The following is a 25,585-nucleotide window of genomic DNA, read 5'->3' as shown; positions in this document are numbered from 1 at the left end:
CGGGCAAGGTGAGTCTCCGCCACCCCTTTTGTCGATCTTGTATTTTCTCCTCAAATCCTTCAAGTTTTTAACAAGTCTTAACTTGGTTTTGAAGATTTTGAGCTAAAAACGAAGTTTTGAAGCTTGGAGACCCCGGAGCTCGATTTCTCCCATCTCCGAGTTTGGATCGCCTCTTCTCTCGATTTTCAAGAGGTAAGTGGAGATCCTACCCTTCTTTTATGCTTTATGTAAGTTTTGAGGGGTTTTAGAGAGTTTTGATGCATGTTTAGAGTAGTTGTTAAATGTTAGGGTTTATGTGAGTTAAATGATGAAATGTATGTTTATTGTATGTTAAATGTTGATGTTGTTGGGGTATAGGTTAGTTTTAAGCCTCTAAATGCTTAAGAGTGTGTTTTTGCATGAGTTGGTTTGAGTTGAGAGGGTTGGGGTGGCTGGATTGCATGTTTGTGGCTTGGGTTCTGCCTTCTGGAGAACCCAGGTTCGGCTGCCGAAGCCATATTCGGCCGCCGAACCTACCTGCGGAGGCAGTTTGGCCGCCTAAACTTGCCCCTGAAAGTTTGGACTTTCGGCTCTGGAGGGAAGTTTCGGCTGCCGAACCTGCCGCCGAAGGTTGGTGACTTTCGGCTCTGGACAGACTTTCGGCCGCCGAACCCTGCTCCCGAAAGTGCCTGACTTTCGGCTCTGGAGGGACTTTCAGCCACCGAACCTGCCGTCGAAAGTGCCCTGTCCAGCCTTCCTTTGCATTTGAGTCCACCTGTGTAGGTTCAGACCCGAGGAACCGAGGACCCCAGCAGTGAGATAGCTGCTTCAGAGTCTTTTTAGAGTTAGCCTGAAGTGAGTAGAATGGATCTTTATATTTCAAAGCAAATAAATTTTGAGCATGTTCATGCATCACGAATGCCATGATATATACTAGGTTGTTTGCATTAGAATTCATGAATATGTTGCATTGCATACTATGATGTTGATGTGGATGGATGTTGGATGACCCATTAGCCCTTGAGATGATATGATGACGATGATACAGTATGGATGTCCAGTGAGACCCATTCTATGCCCTTGGCACAGAGTAAGAGAAAGACCAGTGAGGCCCATTCTACGCCCCTGGCACAATTGGACTATGTAGAGGGCTATTGGTGACAAGTCCATCCTTGATGTGATTTGTTTGTGATGTGATGCATTCCATGAAAGCATATGTTTTAATATACTGTTTTACTATTCTGCTCACTGGGCTCTAGTAGCCCACCCCCTTTCCCTTAACCCCCAGGTTTGCAGGATCGGGATAGACTAGGAAGTCAGTAAGAGTAAAGGTGTTATGTATGTAATAGTTTAGTTGTGGACATGAAAGATAATGAAATGTAATGTAATGTAAAGTATTGTACAGTTATGTATTGAGGAATAGTATTGTGCTTGACCCTAGAGTGTTTGGTTAATCCCTTTTGATACATGATTTTTATGTAATGTTTTATTAAAATGTTGTAAACCAAGCTTGATGTATGTAATGTTGACCCAACTAGAGTGTAACGATCCAAAAATCGGACCGCTACCGGCGCTAGGATCCAGATCGGCTTAAGGCCGCCGGAACCCGTAGCAAGCCTAACATACAACCTGTACACCTGTTTAATCCCATACATGATCAACACATACATAAAAATTTTGAACTTTCTCATTCATTTACCAAACTCAACCTGTGCATGCACAACTCATAAGCATAACCATCAAACCCCACACTGGAGTCCTTATCAAATACTCCAATAGGGTAACATATCATATTTTAAGTTTGGTTTACATAACATCATTAACTCATTTCATTAAAAGATCATGTAACCAAAAAGGGATTAACAACATACTAGGGTCAAGCACAATTCTAAACCTCAATACTCATCATTACATTACATAGCTGTACTATACATTACATCATTCTCATGTCCACAGCTAACTATTACATAGAACATAACTTTACTCTTGACTTCCTGCTCTATCCCGTACCTGCAAACCTGGGGTGTAATACCCGGCTAGACTCCGGTATCGGGATTCCTACCGTCCGGTGGAATCTCGGGTGTCGGAGACCTCTAGGAGGGTAAAATCATGTTTTTGTAAAATGTTTTAATGTATTTTATGTTTTTAAGCTAGAAGGAAAATGAGTTTTTGCATGAAAATAGTCTTGGAGGAAAACTCAGGTTCGGCCGCCGAACCTCACGTTCGGCCGCCGAACATGCATGTACTTCGGGAGTGCTTTAGGCCCCCAAAAGCATAAGTGAGGGAAGTCCAGGTTCGGTCGTCGAACCTTATGTTCGGCCGCCGAACATGGCATGCATGCGGAGGCACGTTCGGCTCCCGAATGTGGCCTGGCCAGCCACCTATAAAGGGGTCCCTTAGCCGAAATGAGCGAGCTTTTCTCCCCATTGTCGGCCAAGGTGAGCTCCCCGCCATCCCTCGCCGATTTTAAGTTCCTTCCTTCAGATCTTTCACGATTTTCACAAGTTTTCACTTTGTTTTCAAGATTTTCAAGTATAAAGCAAGTTTTGGAGCTTTGAGGTTCAAGAAACTCAATCTCTCCCATCTCCGAGCTAAGGTCGTTTTCCTCTCGATCTTCAAGAGGTAAGGGCCGATCTTGAACTCACTATATGTTTTAAACAAGTTTTAAGTTGATTCATGGGGTAGAAATGTATGTTTATGTTAGTTGAGCATTTTTAGGTTTTATGTGTTTTATGGACAATGTATATTGGATATGCATGTTTGATGTGTTGTAGATGGGGTTTAGGATAGTTTGAAGCCCCTAGGAGCTGATGTATGTATCTATGCATGTTTTGGATCAGTTGTATGCTTAATTGAAGGTTTTGGGAGGCAAATGTGCATGAGGAGCCGAGTTTCTGCCCTTTTGGCAGAAACCAGGTTCGGCAGCCGAAGGACTTTCGGCAGCCGAACCTGCCTGGGAGGCAGGCCTTTCGGCTGCCGAAGCTTGCCCCCGAAAAGAGACTTTCGTCTCTGGAGGGCACTTTCGGCCGCCGAACCTGCCGCTGAAAGTGCCCTGTTCAGCCTTCCTATGCATGTTTTGCATGATTGTTCTGAGGTGTTTTAGGGGGGTTTTTGGGGGATGTTTTTAGAGTCATGTTCTAGTATGTTTGGTCCCTCATTTGAGTCCACCTGTGTAGGTTCGGAATCGAGTTACCCCAGTAGTGAGTCAGCTGCTTCAGTCATTGTCGGAGCTAGCTGAGGTGAGTAGAATAAACCTTTATGTTTTAAAGCAAATAAATTATAAAGTTTTGAGCATGTTCATGCATCATGAATGCCATGTAATATCCTAGGTTGTTGCATTAGAATTCACGAATATGTTGCATTGCATTCTATGATATTGATGTGGATTGGTTATTGGATGATCCTTTAGTCCTCATATGATATGATGTGATATGGTATGGTATGTCATAGTATGGAAGTCCGGTTGACCCATTCTACGTCTCGGCACCTTGGAAATGTTATGTTATGATATGTTTAAGAGAAAGACCAGTTGACCCATTCTACGTCCCGGCACTTTGGAATGTAGAGGACTATTGGTGACAATACCATCCGTGATGTGATTTGTCTATGATGTGCTGCATTCCATTATGGCATATGATTCAAATGTTTTTATTATTCTGCTCACTGGGCTCTAGTAGCTCACCCCTTTCCCTAATCCCCCAGGGTTGCAGGTACGGGCTAGACAGAGAAGTCAAGATGGATGAAGTCATGTGTATGTAATAGTTAGAATGTGGACATGATAAATTGTAAAATGATGTAAAAGTTATGAATAGTTATGTCATGTAAATGTTGATTCTGAGATTGAGGTTTAGAAATTGTGCTTGACCGAGTTTGTATAGTAATCCCTCTTGTAAACATGATCTATGTTTTATGATGTTTATGTTCCACCAAGCTTGTGTATGATGAGATACCCCATTGGAGCATTTGGTTAGAGCTCCAGTGTGAGGTTTATGTTTATGTTTATGTATATGCTTATGTGCATGCACAGGTTGAGCTTGGTAAAAAGGAAAGAAAAGTTCAAATTTTTATGTATGCTGTTGATCATGTATGGAATTAAACAGGTTTACAGGATGTATGTCAGGCTTGCTACGGGTCCCGGCGGCCTTATGCCGATCTGGATCCTAGCGCCGGTAGCGGTCCGATTTTCGGGTCGTTACAGAATGGTATCAGAGCCCTAGGTTCATATGGTCGGACCTAGAGTGTCGGGCTCATAGATGTTATAGAAGGTCAAGCACAATAGGAAAATCATGTCCACTAGGATAGGATAAAGAGTCCTGTCTTGAATGATGATGTGAAATGCCATGAGTATATGCATGTGCATTAATGATATGTTATGATATGTGATGTATGTGATGCGGGTTCATGTGTTTCCACATGAACCATATGATGCTAATGTTTATGTGATGTGTACTGTTTTTCAGAAAACAGGATGAGAGGAACTCGTCGATCTGCGCGATTGACTGGAGTATCACCCCAGGACGAGGGCACTGATGCCCGTCCTCCAGCATTGCCTAGGGCAATGTCAAGTAGGTCCAGCAGAGAAAGAGCAGTAAGAGACCCTAGAAGGTCTTTGGATCTGGGTAGGAGCAGATCAATAAGGGGAACAGTTCAGGGAGGAATGTCAGAGGAAATGGGGGATGAGATGGATGTGGATTAGAGGAGGGATGGTAGTTTAGGAGTGAGCATGTCGGAAGAGGGAATGGGAGAGTCTCAAGGAGGCACCCAGGCCTCGGGATTTGTTCAGCCACCTCGCTACCCACCCTTTTCTCAAAATCCCGGGTATTCGATGGGAGGTACATCGGATTACCCCAGCTTTAATCCTTACCCTTCTCACATGCCATACCCATCTTACTACCCACCATACCCATAGTACCCCATGTACCCACCTCCACCTTACTATCCAGGTACAGCAAACCCTACCCCAGGGGATGCTGCACCTCCCCCTCCACCAACAGAACCCACAGTTCCAGAAACCCCAGTACCTAAGCCTAGCTCATCAGGTGGGAGCAAGGTCAAGATGACCGACTACATGAAGCTGGGTGCTCCTCAGTATGAAAAAGGGGATGACCTGTTTGTGTATCTTGAAAGGGTCAAGGTGATCACAGATGAGATTGGGGCTGATGACAGTAGAGCCATTCAAATGGCTGGGTTCACGCTTAAGTGCAAGAAGGCCCAAGAGTGGTTTAAGAATTATGTGAACCCGAGGATGGACAGCATGTCTTGGGAAGAGTTTGCAAACGAGTTTGCAGGATGGGCTTTCCCTGATAGTTCAAGGGAGCTGAAGATGATAGAGTTTGAACAATTGAGGCAGACTGATGATATGAGTGTGGATGAGTTCACAGACAAATTCTTGGAGCTGTTGCCATTTGCAGGGCAAAATCTTGACTCAGACCAGAAGAAGTCAAGGAGGTATATCATGAAACTCCACTCCAGATATTCCTCCTTGATCCAGTCAGCAGATAGGGAGAGCTTCCATGCCATAGTGGATATGGCCCGGAAAATGGAGGCCAGTGCCATCATTCAGGGGACAGTTAAACAATCAGTGGCACAGTCTTCTGGTTCTAAGACCCCGGGTGGGGGAAGGCTAGATCCCTCATCCTCGGGTGCAGCAGCTTCGGGCAGCAGAAAGTGGGGTAACACCACTAGGAAGCCGAAGAAGAACAAGTTCTGGAACAAGATCAAATCAGGTCTGGGATTAGGGAGTGGTTCAAGCTCTGGTGCGGATAATGCAGTTTGTACAAGGTGTGGTAAGCCACACAAGGGAGTCTGCCGGGCTGGGACGGCAGCCTGCTTCAGATGTGGGCAAGAGGGACACATGGCTCGGGAGTGTCCTAGGACAGTACCTATGGCTCAGTCCCAGCAGACAGCTTCAGGTAGTGTAGCGCAGCCAGCAGCTCCAGCCACGACTCAGGCCAGTGGCAGAGGCAGAGGGAGAGGGGCAGCCTCTTCTCTAGAAAACCCTGACAACCCCTCCTGAGCAGCCTACGAGCCTGTAGGGCTGATATCAAACCTCTAGGTGTACCCCTCCGGTCTCCTCTGAAGACAACCTCTGACCCATCCTGACATCTGAACCTGACTACCTTGTCTCTGCAGTCCAAGGTAGCACCATAGGTAGATAGCCAATCCATCCCTAGAATGACGTCAAAATCTGTCAAATCTAGAACCACAAGGTCGGCTCAAAGGCATCTCCCCTCAACAAAGACTGGACTACACTGGCAGACTGACTCTGCCACTGACGAGTCACACTTGGGTCCACTGACCCATAGGGGACACTCTAACCCAGAGACCATCAATCCCAACCTCTCGACGGCCCTCAGAGCAATGAAAGAATGAGATGCACCAGGGTCCATTAAGGCATAAACATCTGAACAACCAATGATGAGATTACCTGACACCACGGTGTTTGATACATTTGCCTCCTGCTGAGTCATCGTGAAGATCCGTGCTGGAGCTGATGGACCTTCACCCCTGAAACCCGCTGAAGAAGAGGCTGCCCCTCTCCCTCTGCCTCTGCCATTGGCCTGAGTCGCGGCTGGAGCTGCTGGCTGAGCCACACTACCCGAAGCTGTCTGCTGGGACTGTGCCACAAAAGCTGCTCTAGGACACTCCCGTGCCATGTGTCCCTCCTGCCCACATCTGAAGTAGGCTGTCATCCCAAACCGACATACTCCTTTGTGCGGCTTCCCACACTTCATACATACTGCATTATCTGCACCTGAGCTCGAGCCACTTCCTAATCCCAGACCTGACTTGATCTTGTTCCAGAACTTGTTCTTCTTTGACTTCTTGGTGGTATTACTCCACCTCTTACTGCCTGAAGCTGCTGCATTCAAAGAAGAAGGGTCTAACTTCCCCCCACCTGGGGTCTTGGAACCAGAAGGCTGTGCCACTGACTGCTTGACTTTTCCTTCGATTATTGCACTAGCCTCCATTCTCCGAGCCATATCCACTATGGCATGGAAACTCTCCCTCTCTGCTGATTGGATCAAGGAGGAATACCTGGAATGAAGCCTCATGATATACCTCCTTGACTTCTTCTGGTCTGTGTCAAGATTTTGCCCAGCAAACGGCAACAGCTCCAAGAACCTGTCTGTGTACTCATCTATACTCATCTCCTTCGTCTGCCTTAACTGCTCAAACTCGATCATCTTTAACTCCCTTGAACTATCAGGGAAAGCCCATCTTGCAAACTCATTAGCAAACTCCTCCAATGATAAGCTATCCAACCTCGGGTTCACATAGTTTTTAAACCACTCTCGGGCCTTCTTTCATTTCAGTGTGAACCTAGCCATCTGAATGGCTCTACTATCATCAGCACCTATCTCATCTGTAATCATCTTGACCCTCCCAAGGTACTCAAACGGGTCATCACCTGTTTCATACTGGGGAGCACCCAACTTCATGTAATCGGTCATCTTGACCTTACTCCCTCCAGATGAGCTAGGCTTAGGCATTTGGGTTTCTGGGACAGTAGGTTCTAGGGTCCCTTGATGCTCTTTCCCTGCTAGAGCTGCAGGACATTGCCCTAAGCAATGCAGGAGGACGGGCATCCGTACCCTCGTCCTGGGGTGGTACTTCAGTCAATCGTGCAGATCGACGAGTTCCTCTCATCTCGCTTATTGGAAAACAACACACATCACGTAAAATATTAGCATCAAATGGTTCATGTGCAAACACATGAACCGGCATACATCCATCACATACATAGCATATCATCAATGCACATGCATAAAATCATGGCATTTCACATCATCATTCAAGACAGGACTCTACATCCTATCCTAGTGGACATGATTTTCCTATTGTGCTTGACCTTCTAGAACATCTATGAGCCCGACACTCTAGGTCCGACCATATGAACCTAGGGCTCTGATACCAATCTGTAACGACCCGAAAATCGGACCACTACCAGCGCTAGGATCCAGATCGGCTTAAGGACGCCGGGACCCGTAGCAAGCCTAACATACAACCTGTACACCTGTTTAATCCCATACATGATCAACACATACATAAAAATTTTGAACTTTCTCATTCATTTACCAAACTCAACCTGTGCATGCACAACTCATAAGCATAACCATCAAACCCCACACTGGAGTCCTTATCAAATACTCCAATGGGGTAACATATCATATTTTAAGTTTGGTTTACATAACATCATTAACTCATTTCATTAAAAGATCATGTAACCAAAAAGGGATTAACAACATACTAGGGTCAAGCACAATTCTAAACCTCAATACTCATCATTATATTACATAGCTGTACTATACATTACATCATTCTCATGTCCACAGCTAACTATTACATAGAACATAACTTTACTCTTGACTTCCTGCTCTATCCCGTACCTGCAAACCTGGGGGATTAAGGGAAAGGGAGTGAGCTATTAGAGCCCAGTGAGCAGAATAATAAAACATTATATTTAACATTCATGCTTTCATAAAATGCATCACATCACAAACAAATCACATTAAGGATGAACTTGTCACCAATAGCCCTCTACATATTCCATAGTGCCAGAACGTAGAATGGGTCCTGGCCTTTCTCTTATATAACATATCATAACATTCCAAGGTGCCAGGGACGTAGAATGGGTCTTCTTGGACTTTCTCTTACATAGTGCTAGGGACGTAGAATGGGTCTTCCTGGACTTCCATACCGTATCATCATCATATCTTATCATACCATACAAGGGCTAATGGATCATTCAATTTTCATCCACATCAACAACATAATATGCAATGCAACATATTCGTGAATTCTAATGCAAACAACCTAATATATCTCATGGCAACCATGATGCGTGATTCATGCTAAAACTTTCATTATTTACTTGGGTAAACTGTAATTTAGTCCCTTGTTTTAAAAAACCTTTAATTTAGTCACTGTAATTTTTAAAAACTATGCCATTGGTCCCTCCCGTTAGATTTTCAATTAAATCACCGTTAATTTTAATTAAAAGACTAAAATACCCATAACAGGTTCTTCTACTCCTAACCTCACCTGCTTCCTCCCAAATGGCCACTTCAGCATTCATGTCCACCACCAAGCAAACTCTCATTGCGAAATCCTCTACTTCGTCCACTAATGACTCATCTTCTTCCAATCGGAGCTCCTCGGCTCACCACCGCTCTCGGAGCCTCAGCCATTTCTCCTGGCCTTTGCCTCCATCAGGGGATGAATAAGGGTGAAATTTTGAGCAGAAACAGAGAATTTGGCAGTGCTGAGATTATAGTTTCTAAACATAAATGGAAAGAAATAAAGGCGAATCCAATGTCTTCCAGGTTTATTTACTGAAAAAGAGTAATAAGAAGTCTCATTGAATATTCTTGCAGTTTGGAAAAGAGAAGGGTCATAGGCTGATGAGTTGGGACTTGAACTAGCATTTGCAAAAGTGATGTGTGGGGTTGAAAGCAGATTGGAAAAAAATTGATCAGCTACAAATACACGGTCCCGCACTGATTTATTGGTGGAGGATCCACAATCTATCAAGTAGTCGTCTACAGGATTATATCCTAAGGAAACACATATCAAACACATTATGGATGAAACCCAGATGAACAACACAGAGCCCCAATTATTCACCATGACCAGAAGAACAAAGAGAGAAGAATGGTTAAATTTTAAGAATCGAAACCCAGATTACAAAATAAAAATTCAGAAGCTGTGAAACCCAGATTAGCTCAAAGCTGAGAATTTGACAGGAGACAAACGTAAATGGCTAGCTAGAACTACAGAGGAATCAAAAGAAAGCTAACTAGCAGAAAATAATGCCCAATTGTAAAAGAACTCTGCAAACTTTTTGACAAACCTGAGAAGGAATATTTACAAGCACAGAAGGCAATGAAAACAGAAGTATACACAATCCTCACTACCACTTCAAAATATCAACAACTCGGCAGAGAAATTCAAGAAATGCAAGGAATAAATACGAGGGTCAGCTAAAAAATCACAGGAAATCGGAGAAGAGAAGAAGAAGAAGAAGAAGAAGAAGAAGAAGAAGAAGAAGAAGAAGAAGAAGAAGAAGAAGAAGAAGGAGAAGAAGAAGAAGAAGAGGAAGATCGGAAAGGAGAAGAAGAAGAAGAGGAAGAGGAAGAGGAAGGAGAGAGAATGGGTATTTTAGTCTTTTTAACTAAAATTAACGGTGATTTAACTGAAAATCTAACGGTAGGGACTAATGGCATAGTTTTTAAAAATCACAGTGACTAAATTAAAGGTTTTTTAAAACAGAGGGACGAAAGGTTACATTTCACTAAACTAGAGGGACTAAATTACAGTTTACCCTATTTACTTTGAAACATAAAGAGTCATTCTACTCACCTCAGGCTAGCTCAGACAAGACTCTAAAGCAGCTATCTCACTGCTGGGGTCCTCGGTTCCTCGGGTCCGAACCTACACAGGTGGACTCAAATGAGGGACCAAACACACACGAACATGACTCTAAAATACTCCCCAAAAACCCCCTAAAACACCTTAAAACAATCATAGAAATCATGCAAAGGAAGGCTGAACAGGGCACTTTCGGCGGCAGGTTCGGCGGCCGAAAGTCCTTCCAGAGCTAAAAGTCATGCACCTTCGGCGGCACTTTCGGCGGCACCTTCAGCGGCACTTTCGGCGGCCGAAGGTTCCTTCCAGAGATGAAACTCATGCATATTCGGCGGCAAGTTCAGCGGCCGAAAGTCCCTTCGGTTGCCGAACCTGAGTTCTTCCAAAGGGCAGAACTCGGCCTTCACAATGCACATTTGTCTCCCAAACCATTCAACTCAAAACCAACACTTCAAAAACATGCATACACACATACATAAGCTCCTAGGGGCTTCAAACTATCCTAAACCCCAACTACAACACATCAAACATACATAACAACCCACATTGCTCAAAAACTCAACATAAACCCATAAACTCAAAATAACCTAAACATGCATTTCTACCCCATAAACCTTTATAAAACTTTTTTAAAACATAAAATGAGCTAAGGATCTACTCTTACCTCTTGGAGATCGAGAGGAGAGGCGATCTAACTCGGAGATGGGAGAAATCTCACTCCTTGGGTCTCCAAGCTCCAAAACTTGCTCTTTTTGCTCAAATATCTTCAAACCAAGATAAAACTTGTTAAAACTTGAAAAATTGGAGAAAACATCAAAAATCAACCATGGGAGAGCATGGACTCACCATTGGCCGAAAAGGGAGAAAAAACTCGCCCGTTTCAGCCATGGAGCCCTTAAATAGGGGTTGGCCAGACCACCTTCGGCAGCCTAAAGTGCCTCCAAAACTCATGCAAGTTCGGCGGCCGAACATGGGGTTCGGCGGCCAAACCTGAGCCACTTTCGGAAGCCTAACTTATCCCCCTAAACTATTCCACGTTCGACGGCCGAACTTGAGGTTCGGCGGCCGAACCTGAAAATGCCTCCTTGGTCTTTTTCATTCAAAACTTAATTTCTTTCTTACTTAAAATCATAAAATACATTAAAACATTTTATAAAAACATGATTTTACCCTTCTAGAGGTTTCCGACATCCGAGATTCCACCGGACGGTAGGAATTCCGATACCGGAGTCTAGCCGGGTATTACATAGAGCATTTGATGAGGGCTCTAGTGTGGGATTTTGATGTATTCAGTTTCAGTGCATGCATAGGTCGAGCTTGGTAAATGGAAAGTTTAAAGTTTTTATGTAAATGTATAATCATATATGGGATTTATCAGGTATGGCAGGTTGTATGTTAGGCTTGCTACGGGTCCCGACGACCTTAAGTCGATCTAGATCCTAGCTCCTGTAGCGGTCCGATTTCGGGTCGTTACACCAAGCAAATTAAATTCTAATTCAAAAGCGAAAAGTTGAATTTGCTTGAGTAAGGATTTAATTTGCTTGAAGTAAATTATCTAAATTCTCGAGAAAATTTTCACTCAAATTATATAGAGTTCTATATTGGTTAAAGTAGTATGAATGCACATGGTACCAATATTTTAATATATTGTTGAAGCAATATTATAAATATATATTATATATTTTATAAAAGGATATGGATCCAAGTTTCTTATAGTTATAATTTATACTGAATATTATTAAACTCCTGATATTTTAGGATATTAAATTTCTTAAATAAAAAATTATAGAGGAAATATTTGAGGAAAAAAAATAAAATTTTATCTTCATCCGCAGATCCAACGATTCACAAATGGAATTTTATTTATTAATATAGCTAAAATGTTAAGGATATTTTGAATGGAAAAATGATATCACTTTACAAATGGAGTGCATGAATGGTTATAAAATCACACATGAAAAAAAAAAAAACTTGCTACCTATAAATGTATCTTACTAGTTTAGTATTTGATCTTATTAGTACATTATAATTTTATCTATTTTGAATATATTATAGTAGAGTTAAATATATATTTTCATATCTTTGAAGTATCATGGTATGAGTTTATATTATAATAATATGTTGAAATTAGATTTCATTGGTTATGTAGATACAAATTATTATCTGATTCACAAAATATTCATTTCAAATAAGTTGTTTCTTTATATATAGAGATATAATTATTTTATAGCATTTTATAAATTAGATTATTCATACAGAAATTTTAAACAATTCATGGAGCAAGTCAATGAGGTCTCTTGTTGATCTGAGCAATTCAACATATTAGAAGTTTATGAGATATATCTATGAAAAGAAAATTTTCAATAAAATAACATGAATTTCAAAAAAAAAAAATTGTGATATTGATATTCAAAAATTTGCTCAAGTGATAATCCTGAACATTTTTTATGAAAGCACTTCTTGTTACAAATTTATACAAGATTGAAGTACATAAATAGTAAATATCATAAGAGATATCATTATGAGGGAGTAAAAATATGCATTGGACCTTTTTCTCTTAACTAAGGTTTTTCTCATTGGAATTTTTTTGTAAGGTTTTTAATATATTATTTTCATATTGCATTTTATAAAAAAATAATATTTTTTTCCTTCACTAAAATTTTCTTCTCAATAAGTTTTTTCCTATTAAGATTTTGATGAGGCTCTAGAATTATAGGAAGGAAAGTATTTTTTATTTTCTTACTTTCTGTGTAATAGGATATAAGGATTATATAGTACAAGATATGATCAATTATGCCTATGATTATGCTATTAATTATCGTCTAGAATCATGCTAGGATTATACTAACTATGATAATGTTAATCACTGATTAATTACAATTATGGCAAAATATTCTTTCCAACACTCCCCCTCAAGTTGGTTCATATGGATCCAACATGCCCAACTTGCCCAAAACTTCATGAAATATTCGTCCAGCAACTGCTTTAGTTAGGATGTCTGCCCATTGATCTTCCGATCGAATAAATGATAATGATATCAAACCATTGTCCAACTTTTTTCTTAATGAAATATCGGTCTATTTCAACATATTTTGTTCGATCATGTTGAACAGGATTTTCGGAAATGCTGATTGCTGCATTGTTGTCACAATGAAGTTCAGCTGTGTCCCCTGATGAAAATCCAAGTTCAAACATCAACTTTCTAATCCATAGTAGCTCCGCAAGTCCTTTTGCTATTCTCCTAAATTCTGTTTCAGCACTGGACAGTGCCACCACCTTTTGCTTCTTACTTTTCCATGTCACTAAGTTACCTCCAACGAAGGTAAAATATCCTGAAGTGGATCATCTATCGGCACGGTCTCCTGCCCAATTAGCATCCGTATATCCACTGATACTGAGATGACCATTCTTCTTGAACAACATGTCCATTCCAACTGTTCCTTTCAAATATTTATAGAAATGATACCATCACCGATGACTGAGAATGAGCCACCGGTAGCGTTTAGGATATTGGATTTGGTGGGTGGAGTTCGGAAAACAGCTGAAGGATCATTGGTCATAGTGTCTGTGGCTCCTGAATCAAATATCTAACCACTAGTATTATGCACATTATTAACATGGCAAACACAATTATTTAAAGTGGTAGGGATAGAAAGGTCGTTTTACCTTTCCAACCTTCACTATCAGTTGAGGCATTTGTGCCTCCTTCTCTTTCGGTTCCACGTAGCGCCGCTGCAACCCTTGAACTCTGTCTCCTTTCTTTTTTCTTACGGGCCTTATTCTCCTTCCACCACTCTGGGTACCCTATGATTTTGAAACATCCGTCCCGTGTATGCCGAGATCTGCAGCAATGGGTGCATTTTAAGCCTGATTTGTCATCCCGGAGTAATGACTTGTCTGTGTCTAATCGATTTTTGACCAATAATCCGGCACCCACAAGGTCGTGGCCAACTATCGCCGACAATGGGAAAGTAGGATGTGCTGAATCAAGAGTAATTTGATTTACTGGTTTCTTATTTGCATTTTGGCTATTCTGAATTAACAGAAAGAGTTTGTGTGTTTGTGTGATAGGTCTGCTATTAGATCAGTTACTGTCTGGGATTGATCGGCTGGACTCTGGCTAGAAGAATCGGACATTGTTGTTTCTCGGTTAGAGAAGGTTGGGAAATGTATTCTGCCAAATGATGATTGCAGGAAAAATCTGCTAAACTTTTAGACCGAAACTCGCTCTGATACTATCTAGAATTATAGGAGAAAATTATTTTTTATTTTCTTACTTTCTGTGTAATAGGATACAAGAATTATATAGTATAAGATATGATTAATTATGCCTATGATTATACTATCAATTATCGTCTAGAATCATGCTAGAATTATGCTAATTATGGTAATATTAATTACCGATTAATTACAATTATGGAGAGGCAGATATATTATATAGACATCCAAAAGGAAATCTTATAAATATTATGATTTAAGTGACACAATTATGTAATTTATTATCCTATTTATATTTTATAATTTATAGATATATATTTATGGTTAGAGCCTATAAATAGAAAGTATACAGTATACGTAAAATATGTTGTTTTAATTGGAATATAAATGATTCTCTTATTCTAAAGTTTCTTTTATTTCTTCTATTAAATTTCTTTTGTATTTTTATTTTAGTTATAAATTCTCCTTAATTTTATAACAAAAATAATTTTTTCATAACAAAAAGAAAGTTTTTTTTAAGAGACCAGAAGTTTTGTTTTACTCTTACATTTATTGGAAATTTGGAATGTTGAGTTTAATACATTTTTAATGTTTTGTTTAAATTAATTCCAAAATTTCAAATTTAAAACGCAAATTTTAGTCTACCTTTTTTCTTTTAAGATAAAAAACTCAAATACTAGACTTTTGATATATATTTTTTTATTTAACTTACAATTTTAAAATTTTACTTTTCATTAAATTTAAAATTTAAATTAATTTAAATAAAAAAAATGGAAATAAGTGAAATGAAATTTTCCCATAAGCAAGAATCGAGCATTAAGCCTTTTTTTTTTTTTTTAAAAATTTATTATGGTAATACAAGCCACTTGTTATCATATGCAACGTAAGTAGGGAAGTGATTCACGAAAGATTATTTATCACATCTTCAATCAGACGATCTAACCAAAAGGATGAAGATTCATCGTCCATCAAGGCCTTCCTACTCTTGTCACTCATCTCTTTAACCCTCTTCCTTATTTCACTATGGTGTTCCATCACACTCTTTATTCCTCTCTCTATATCATCAGCACTCAGTATTATTTCACTCTCCTTCTTATAATCCATTTTAATTTCCACAGCCAATCCCAATTCAGTCACCATTGTAAAGGCATTGAATTGTTGCTCTGCATATAACGGCCACGTGGCGATTGGAACACTAAACCATATGCTTTCCAATATAGAATTCCACCCACAGTGAGAAACAAAACCTCCGATTGCTGGATGCTCTAATATGGCTACTTGTGGAGCCCATCCAACTACCTTCCCCATCCCAGCCGTTCGTTCTGAGAATCCTACGGGTAATATTTCTTGGAGATTTTCATAATCAGTTGAGGTTTCAATTTTACCCTTTGGTGGGGGCCGCCGTAAGGACCACAAGAATCGGTGCCTGCTTTGCTCCAGTGCACATGCAATTTCTTTGGCTTGATCCATATCAAAACCTCCCATGCTCCCAAAGCACAGGAACACCACTGATGATGGAGGTTGATCATCAAGCCATTCTATGATTTCACTCCCTTCGGGGCCTACATCATTTTCCTGGTTACTCAATTTCAAGATGGGTCCCACAGGATAAATAGGAGGAACTTTACTTTGATCATCTTTAAGAGAATTTAATGCATGAGATTCCAGTTCCATGAATGTATTTACCATGATACCCTTCGCCTCTCTAAGTCCTCTGATGATGCGGATGAAAGCGGAAAACCGATCCTTTACAAGCATCGAAGCAGGCAGAACCCTCGCAGGAAGTGAGTTAGCCAAACTCGGCACCGACAATTCCGCGTCGGAGTCCTTGAACTGAGTAAGGTCAGCGTCCTGTTCATCGTGAATAAGCTGCACGTAAAACAAGAAACCGAGAAAAGCTGCACCTGAAGTGAAAAAAATATAATAGGGAACACCAAACTCCTTGGCCACGTCTATCATCGATGTACAGAACATATCGAGTACAAATCCAGCAAGCGACGAGTCAGAACAAGCAGTGAGCTTGGAGACGGCTTCTTTGACATGGGCCTTCTGTTTATCAATAAAACCCAAATCCTTGAAGTCGTCATCTTCATTAGGTAGATCAATGAACTGGAGACGATCTGATTTAGAGATGGAATTGGCCAAGGAGCTGATGATGGAGTCTGAAGAAGGCTTAATGATGAGGATAGTGATGGAGAGTAAATGATGACGGTCAAGGAGAAGCTTTGCAGCCTCTACTGTGGATACAAGGTGGCCAGCGGCCGGCATGGGGATGAACACAAGCTCTGGTTTCTTCATTACACAAGCTAGTACAATTTTTTTTAGGATGTGGAACAAGTGTGCATGGTGTAATAAGTATGAGGCTGAAGCAATTATTTAATACTGCTGGAGTATCATGTCCCATAAATGAGGTGATGTTTTTAATCAATAAAATGAAAATATATCAAATAAAAGTAATTATTAATACACTAGATATTTTCATTCATTTATCGCAATATAATTAATAGGAATATTGTATAATTTTCGGTGGGGTGTGGATTAGGATGAAGTCAGTAAGCCATTGGCACAGCCAAATTGTAATCGCCAAGTGGCCATTCCTGTTCCACATCCTTCTCCGTTATCCACCACACTTCGATTATCTTCTTTTCTTTTCTTCTTTTAATATTGTTTTAATTTATTATTATTATTTTAATATATTCATATGTCATACGAATGAAAAAATAAAAGCTTTATTAAATTTAAAAATAATCTAGCAGTTAAGTAATACATTTGGAATATATTAAAAATAATATAATTTTATTTTTTATTTTATTAAGTAAAATTTATTAATTCATGTAAAAATAATTATACATCTATTTTATGAGATATGAAGCATGTATTTTAAAGAAAAAAAATAATTTATTTAAAATATTAATGAAAAAACATATTTTAATTTTATTTTCTGATGTTGCTAAACCAAAATCAAGTTGATAATGTAGTCGAAATGGAGTTGTACTTTGATTGGTCATTCCTACAAGAAACAGAGAATGAGGTGGTTGGCTCCTATGGCAGTCACTCCGACGTTAAAGTCAGTAAATTAAAGAACAGGGCGAGTATAAGAAATAACTTAGAATACAAGAGCAGTTGTGTAATGATTGTATATATTTATCTATGTGATCCTTAACTTTTATATTGTAAGAAACTAGAGTTAACTATAGTATTTTCTGAAAATCTAGCATCTGTTGGTGATCCTGCGATTATAGGCGATTATAGGCATAATGGAGACCTGTTGGATTGTTTATGCTAACGGTAACTTTATGTGAAGACCCGACCTTACCAGAGAAGGGCAAGTCTTATTAAAGGACCATCTGTAACAGAGTCCGACTCTTCCTTTTCTTCGGTGGGACCGCATATCAGCTTATCAGACTATTGTCATATGGCCATGTCTTCTAGTGATAGCTCATGACTTACTTTGAGCGATTGTTATGCAACATCAAAAGTTCATCGCTGGTCTTTGATTCTTCAGATTCAAAAGTGACAGTTGTCTTCACGATATGAGGCACATGGCTTACTTAAATTGGCCTTGCCTTGTTTGCATTGCTTCGCGTGCTCCTGTGCATTAATGATAATTGCCCTATTTATCGTGTTGTCTTTAAAGTCTACTATTGAAACTATCGTATAAGGATATTTCATTGTCGTATAAGGATATTTCTTCTTCTCCAACTATCACTTTCGCTCACAACTGCCGTCTCTACTTTCATAAAAGACTCGATCACTCCTCTTTTTCATTTATATTTCTCAATTTTCTTGATAATTTTTATTTCTTTTTTCTTTTAAGATGAATATGGATACTTCCTCTTCTTCTCTTGTCTCCAATGATAGTTCCGTCTCAAACTCCTCCTCTAATGGCCCTATCCGCGCCCCCGCTCCCATTATTCCATTAAGGACGACTCATGAAAGTGAGGACAGTCTGATTAGCGACGTCCCTTCCACACTAACACAACAAGATGTAGATCGTCTTTACAAAAAATACCAAATTTTCTTGAGAGACTTTTCATGTAATTTCTCCTTCTTCGAGCATAAATGACTAAATCCCTGCAGAGGATACTATCATAATCTACGAAGAGCAGCTGAAGCTGGGTATTCGATTCTTAATGGACCCGTTCTTTGCTGAGGTCCTACTGTTTCATAAGCTTTTCATAAATAGGGAAGGGCGAGTCTTATTAAAGGACCAAGTATAACGATGTCTGGGTCTTTCTTTTCTTGGTGGGACCGCGTATCGGCTTATCAGACTATTGTCACGTGACCTTGTCTTATAGTAACAACTCATGACTTACTTTGGGCGACTGTTATGTAACATCAGAGGTCTTTCCACTAGTCTTTGATTCTTCATATTCGAAGGTGAGAGTTGTCTTCACGATATGGGGTATGTGGCTAACTTAAATTTGCCTTGCACTATTTGCATTGCTTCACGTGCTCCTGCAAATTAATGATAATTGCCCTGTTTATCGCGCCGTCTTTGAAGTCTGCCGTCAAAGCTGTCCTATAAGGACACTTTTTCTTCTCCAGCTATCATTTTTGCTCACAACTGTTGTCTCTACTTTCAAAAAAAAACTCGGTCACTCCTCTTTTTCATTTATATTTCCTAATTTTCACGGTAATTCCTTTTTCTTTTTCCCTTTTAAGATGAATAGGAATACTTCCTCTTCTTCTCTTGCCTTTGGTGATAATTTCACCTCAAGCGCCTTCTTCGATGGCCCCATCCGTGCCCTGTCCCTATTGTTCCATTGAGGACGACTCACGAAAGCGAGGGCAGTCTGATAAGCGATGTAATACCCGGCTAGAGTCCGGCATCGGAATTCTACTTTCCGGTGGACTTTAGGATGTCGGAACCCTCTAGAAGGGTAAAATTTATGTTTTTCGAAAGTATTTTATATGTTAAATGTAAAAGGAAATCAGTTTTTGAACGAAAAGCACCAAGGAGGAAATGCTAGGTTCGGCCGCCGAAGGTGAAGTTCGGCCGCCGAACATGCATGAGTTTGGAATCACGTTAGGCCGCCGAAGGTGGTTTGGCCAGCCACCTATAAAAGGCCCTAGGTCGGTGAATGGATAAGATTTCTTTCATTTTCACAGACAGAGGTGAGACCATGCTCTTCCTTGGGTGATCTTCATGTTTTCTTCAAATCTTTCAAAGTTTTGATGGGTTTTATGTTGTTTTGAAGCTTTTGAGCAAATCAACCAAAAGTTTTGAAGTTGGAGACTTTGAGGGAGAGTTTCTCCATATCTCCACATCGGGATCGTTTATCTTCTTGTTGGTAAGAGGTAAGTGAAGATCCTGAACTTCTTTTCATGTTTTATGAAGGTTTTATGGAGTTTTATGGGTAGAGATGCATGTTTAGGTTAAGTTGAGGTTTTGGTTGATTTGTGGTCAAAGCATACTTATGTGGTTAGTTGTGTTGTTTGTTGGAGTTTTAAGTTAGTTTTGGACCCCTTTGTGCCTATACTTGAGTATATGCAGGTTGTGAAATTTTGGGTTGCATGTTTGAGTGAGGTTGGGTAAGTTTTGCTTGAGGCAGAGTAGGGTTCTGCCTTACTGGAGAACCCAGTTTCGGCCGCCGAAGGAAGGTTCGGCCGCCGAACTTGCTAATGAGGTGGTTTCGGCTGCCTAAGCTTGCCTAAGCTTGCCCCCGAAAGTTTAGACTTTCGGCTCTGGAGGGGGGGTTTCGGCCGCCGAAGGTTGGGGACTTTCGTCTCTGGGGAGGACTTTCGGCAGCCGAAGTGCCGCCGAAAGTGCCTGAGTTTCGGCTCTAGAAGGGACTTTCGGCGGCCGAACCTGCCTCCGAAAGTGCCCTGTCCAGCCTTCTTTTGCATGCTTTATGTGATTGTTTTAGGATGTTTTAGGGGGTTTTTGGGGAGTTTTATAGAGTTGTTCTTGAGCTAGTTTGGTCCCTCATTTGAGTCCACCTGTGTAGGAACGGACCTGAGGAACCGAATAGAGCAGTAGTGAGCACTGCTTCAGAGTATTCAGAGTCAGTTCAGAGTCAGCCAGAGGTGAGTGGAACTAAACTTAATGTTTTAAATTGAGAAATTAAATGCTTTTAGCATGTTCCATGCATCATGATATGTTATAGGTTGAGTGCACTAGATTACACTAATGTGACGCATTGCATTATTCTATGCTTGTACGGATCAGACATAGTTTGATTTCATTAGCCCTCGTAGTAAAGTTCTGAGGAGCCCTGAGAGGGCCGGGCACAGAGCACCATAGGGTGCGTAATAAAGTCCTGAGGAGCTCCTTCGTGGGCCGGGCACAGATTGAGAGAATTTTGAATCAGTCCGTCTGAGATGGGTGATTTACTTGTGATGTGATGCATTCCATATGAGCATGTTTTATTGACATGTTTGATCTGTTCTACTCACTGGGCTATAGTAGCTCATCCCTCTCCTTAATCCCAGTCTTGCAGGATCAGAGGTCAGGGGAAGTTCAGCAGGATACAGGAAGAGTAAAGAGATTTGTAATAGCATAGTGTGGACATGTACTCTTGTAAAGTGATGTATTAGTTTTGTATAGAGTTTAGTAGTGTGCTTGACCCATATGTATTGTAAATCCCTTTTGTATACATGGTTTGTTTTATGTAAATGTTTTTATAAGTATGTGAAAACCAGGCTTAACATGTATGAGTTTAACCCGTCTAGAGCAAGCTCTAGTAAGGGGTTCTGTAGTACAGAGATAGTGCATGCACAGGTTGAGCCTTGGTTTAGAGAAGAGTTTTATGTTTTTACAGAAAATGTATGATCATGTATGGGATTTTACAGGTACACAGAGAGTATAGCAGGCTTGCTACGGGTCTCGGCGACCTTAAGTCGACCTGGATCCTAGCGCCGGTAGCGGTCCGATTTTCGGGTCGTTACAGATTGGTATCAGAGCCCTAGGTTCATATGGTCGAACCTATAGAGAGAGTGTCGGGCTCATAGAGGTTATAGTAGGTCAAGCACAATAGGGAATCATGTCCACTAGGATAGGATATTGAGTCCTGTCTATATGATGATGTGAAATGCCATGATTTATGCATGTGCATTGTTGATATGTGACGTATGCTTGAGGGTTCATGTGTTTTTACATGGACCATATGATGCTAATGTGATGTGTGTTGTTTTCTAGAGAGTTAAGATGCGAGGAACTCGTCGATCTACATGATTGACTAGAGTCACACCAGTGAATGAGGGTTCTGATGCTCGTCCTCCTGCATTGCCAAGGGCGAGGTCGCAGAGATCTAGCAGGGAGGGTATGTCAAGGGACCCTAGAAGGTCTTTTGACGAGAGCAGAAGAGGAACAGATAGAGGAGGGAGGTCAGATGAAGTGAGGGAGGCTATGGATGTGGATCAGCCAAGAGAGGAAAGCATGGGTGTGGACAGGTCGGAAGAGGGTATGGGAGAGTCCAAGGAGGCGCTCAGGCCTCGGGGTTTGGTTATCCACCCCACTATCCACCCTTTCCACAGGGCCCGGGGTATCCAATGGGGGGTACGTCGGATTACTCTAGTTTTGCCCCATATCCTACCTACATGCCTTACATGCCTTATCCTCCTTTTTGCCCACCATATCCCATGTATCCACCCACACCTTTTCATCCCAGTTCAGCATACCCAGATCCAAGTTCAGCACCTTCTCCTCCACCAGAACCAGAACCAGAACCAGTAGCCCCTGTTGTCCAAGCACCTCAACCTAGCTCAGCTGGGGGAAGTAAAGTGAAGATGATAGAGTATCTGAAGTTGGATGCTCCCAAGTTCAATACGGGAGATGATCCATTTGAGTACCTCAGAACGGTTAAGATGATAACCGATGAGTTAGGAGCTGATGATAGCAGAGCCATTGAGATGGCGGGGTTCACACTCAAATGCAAGAAAGCTCGAGAGTGGTTCAAGAATTATGTGGACCCCAGGTTGGACAGTATTTCCTGGGGAGAGTTCGCCAATGAATTTGCTGGGTGGGCTTTTCCTGACAGTTCCAGGGAGATGAAAGTAATAGAATTTGAGCAGTTGAGACAGACGGAAGAGATGAGTGTAGATGAATACACCGATAAGTTCCTAGATCTGCTTCAGTACGTGGGTCAGGCTTATGACACTGACCAGAAGAAGGCAAGGAGATATACCATGAGACTTCATCCCAAGTATTCCTCCTTGATTCTTCCAGCAAAGAAAGAGAGTTTCCACTCTATAGTGGATGCCGCCAGAAAGATGGAGGCGAATACCATTATTCAGGGAACAGTAAAACAGCGTGTGGCACAGTCTTCGGGTTCTAAGACCCCCAGTGCAGCGGTTTCTAGCAGCAGGAAAGGAGAAAAGTTTAAGTCCAAGAAGGGCAAGTTCTGGAACAAGATTAAGTCTAGTTTGAGAATGGGTAATGGCTCAAGCTCTGGGACAGGCAGTACAGTGTGCATGAGATGTGGAAGGCCGCACAAAGGAGTTTGTCGTTTGGGATCTACAACCTGCTTTAAGTGTGGGCAGGAGGGACATTTTGCTCAGGAATATCCTCAGATGACCTTTATGGCACCATCCCAGCAGATGAGCTCAGGCAGTGTGGCACAGCCAGCAGCTCCAGCCATGCCTCAGAGTGGTGGCAGAGGCAGAGGCAGAGGGAGAGGGTCAGCCTCTTCCTCAGCAGTAGGTTCCCGAGGTGAAGGTCCGGTAACCCCAGCACGGATCTTCACTGTGACACAGGAGGAGGCAAACACGTCGAACACAGTGGTGTCAGGTAACCTCATCATTGGGTGTTCCGAGGTGTATGCTTTGATGGACCCCGGTGCTTCTCACTCTTTTATTGCTTCGAGAGCCGTGGAGAGATTGGGTCTGATCATTTCTGAGTTAGAGTGTCCTCTCTGGGTCAGTGGACCCAAATGTGACCCATCAGTGACAGAGTTAGTCTGTCGTTTCAGTCCAGTGTTCATAGAGGGTAGATGCCTTCCAGCTGACCTGGTGGTTCTAGATTTGATAGATTTTGATGTCATTCTAGGGATGGATTGGCTATCTGCATATGGTGCTACTTTGGACTGTAGAGACAAGGTAGTTAGTCTCAGAGATCAGGATGGGTCAGAGTGTGTCTTCAGAGGAGACAGGAGGGGGACACCTAGAGGTTTGATCTCAGCCCTTCAGGCTCGTCATTTGCTTAGGAGGGGTTGTCAGGGGTTTCTAGCTCGTGTGAGAGAGCTAGATAGATAGGTTAGGGAACCAGCCTCAGTGCCAGTAGTCAGAGAATTTCCAGACGTCTTCCCAGACGAGCTTCCAGGACTACCACCTAATAGGGAGCTAGAGTTTGAAATAGAATTGCTGTGTGGTACCAGACCTATCTCTATTCCTCCCTATAGGATGGCGCCAGCAGAGTTAAAAGAGTTGAAAGAGCAGCTGCAAGAGTTGGTAGATAAGGGTTTCATCTGCCCTAGTACCTCACCTTAGGGTGCTCCAGTGCTGTTTGTCAGAAAGAAGGATGGATCCCTCAGACTTTGTATCGACTACAGGCAGTTGAATAAAGTCACTACCAAGAATAAGTATCCCCTGCCTAGGATCGATGATCTATTTGACCAGCTAGCTAGAGCAGGTTGTTTCTCTAAAATAGATCTGAGGTCCGGGTATCATCAGTTGAGAGTCAGAGAAGCAGATGTGCCAAAGACAGCTTTCAGGACCAGATATGGGCATTATGAGTTCTTAGTAATGCCGTTCGGGTTGACTAATGCCCCTGCAGCATTCATGGATCTCATGAACAGAGTTTTCAGTGAGTATCTGGATCACTTTGTTATTGTCTTCATCGATGATATCTTAGTGTATTCCAGAGATGCAGAGGAGCATGCCCAGCATCTGAGGATAGTTCTGCAGACACTGAGAGAGCATGGATTATATGCCAAGTTCTCGAAGTGTGAATTTTGGTTGAGGAGCATTTCATTCTTGGGGCATGTGGTATCAGCAGAAAGCATTGAGGTAGACCCCAAGAAGATAGAGGCTGTAGTTAACTGGCTCAGACCCACTACAGTGACTGAGATTAAAAGCTTTTTGGGTTTGGCAGGTTACTACAGGAGGTTCGTTCAGGACTTCTCCAAGATAGCTGCTCCGATGACCAAACTGACTCAGAAGAATCAGAGGTTCGTGTGGTCGGACCAGTGTGAAGAGAGCTTCGAAGAGTTAAAGAGAAGATTAACATCAGCACCGGTGTTATCTCTGCCCGTCAGTAATGAGGACTTCACAGTGTTCTGTGATGCGTCCCGAGTGGGACTGGGTTGTGTTTTGATGCAGAACGACAGGGTGATTACTTATGCTTCTAGACAACTGAAGAAGCACGAGTTGAATTACCCCACCCATGACCTAGAGATGGCGGCAGTTATCTTTGCACTCAAGATGTGGAGGCATTACCTTTATGGGGTTAAATGCGAGATCTTCACCGATCATAAGAGTTTACAGTACATCTTGAGTCAGAAAGAGCTGAATTTGAGGCAGAGAAGATGGGTAGAACTACTCAATGACTATGATTGCAAGATCCAGTATCATCCGGGTAAGGCGAATGTTGTGGCAAACGCCCTAAGCCAGAAATCACTTGGCAGTTTGTCCCATATAGAAGCAGAGAGAAGACCAGTGGTGATGGAGTTTTATAAGCTCCTCGACGAAGGGCTACAGCTAGAGTTGTCTGGTACGGGTGCGTTGATAGCACAGATGAGAGTGACACCAGTGTTTCTGGAGCAGGTGGCTCAAAAACAGCATGAGGACCCTGAGTTAGTTAAAATTGCCAGGACTGTTCAGTCAGGCAATAGTGCAGAGTTCAGATTTGACAGCAAAGGGATCCTCCGCTATGGGAATCGACTATGTGTACCAGATGACATGAATCTGAAAGGAGACATTATGAGGGAAGCTCATAATGCAAGGTACAGTGTTCACCCTGGAGCCACCAAGATGTATCAGGATCTGAAAAGAGTGTATTGGTGGCCAGCTATGAAGAAAGAAGTGGCACAGTTTGTGTCCGCCTGTGAAATTTGCCAGAGGGTGAAACTGGAACATCAGA

General features: G+C 41.7%; 1 protein-coding gene across 1 annotated transcript; it reads right to left on the bottom strand.

Moving 5' to 3' along the window:
- Positions 1-15,364: 15,364 nt before the first annotated feature.
- On the bottom strand, positions 15,365-16,976 carry LOC110612861 (anthocyanidin 3-O-glucosyltransferase 6-like). The gene has a single exon (XM_021753695.2). The coding sequence runs from the start codon at positions 16,861-16,863 to the stop codon at positions 15,466-15,468; it is 1,398 nt and encodes a 465-aa protein (XP_021609387.1). The 5' UTR covers positions 16,864-16,976; the 3' UTR covers positions 15,365-15,465.
- Positions 16,977-25,585: the final 8,609 nt, after the last annotated feature.

Source organism: Manihot esculenta, chromosome 9, assembly GCF_001659605.2.
Source record: "Manihot esculenta cultivar AM560-2 chromosome 9, M.esculenta_v8, whole genome shotgun sequence".
Taxonomy (NCBI): Eukaryota; Viridiplantae; Streptophyta; class Magnoliopsida; order Malpighiales; family Euphorbiaceae; genus Manihot; species Manihot esculenta.
The sequence above is the reverse complement of the archived record's forward strand: the minus strand, read 5'-3'. Positions and strand labels throughout refer to the sequence as shown.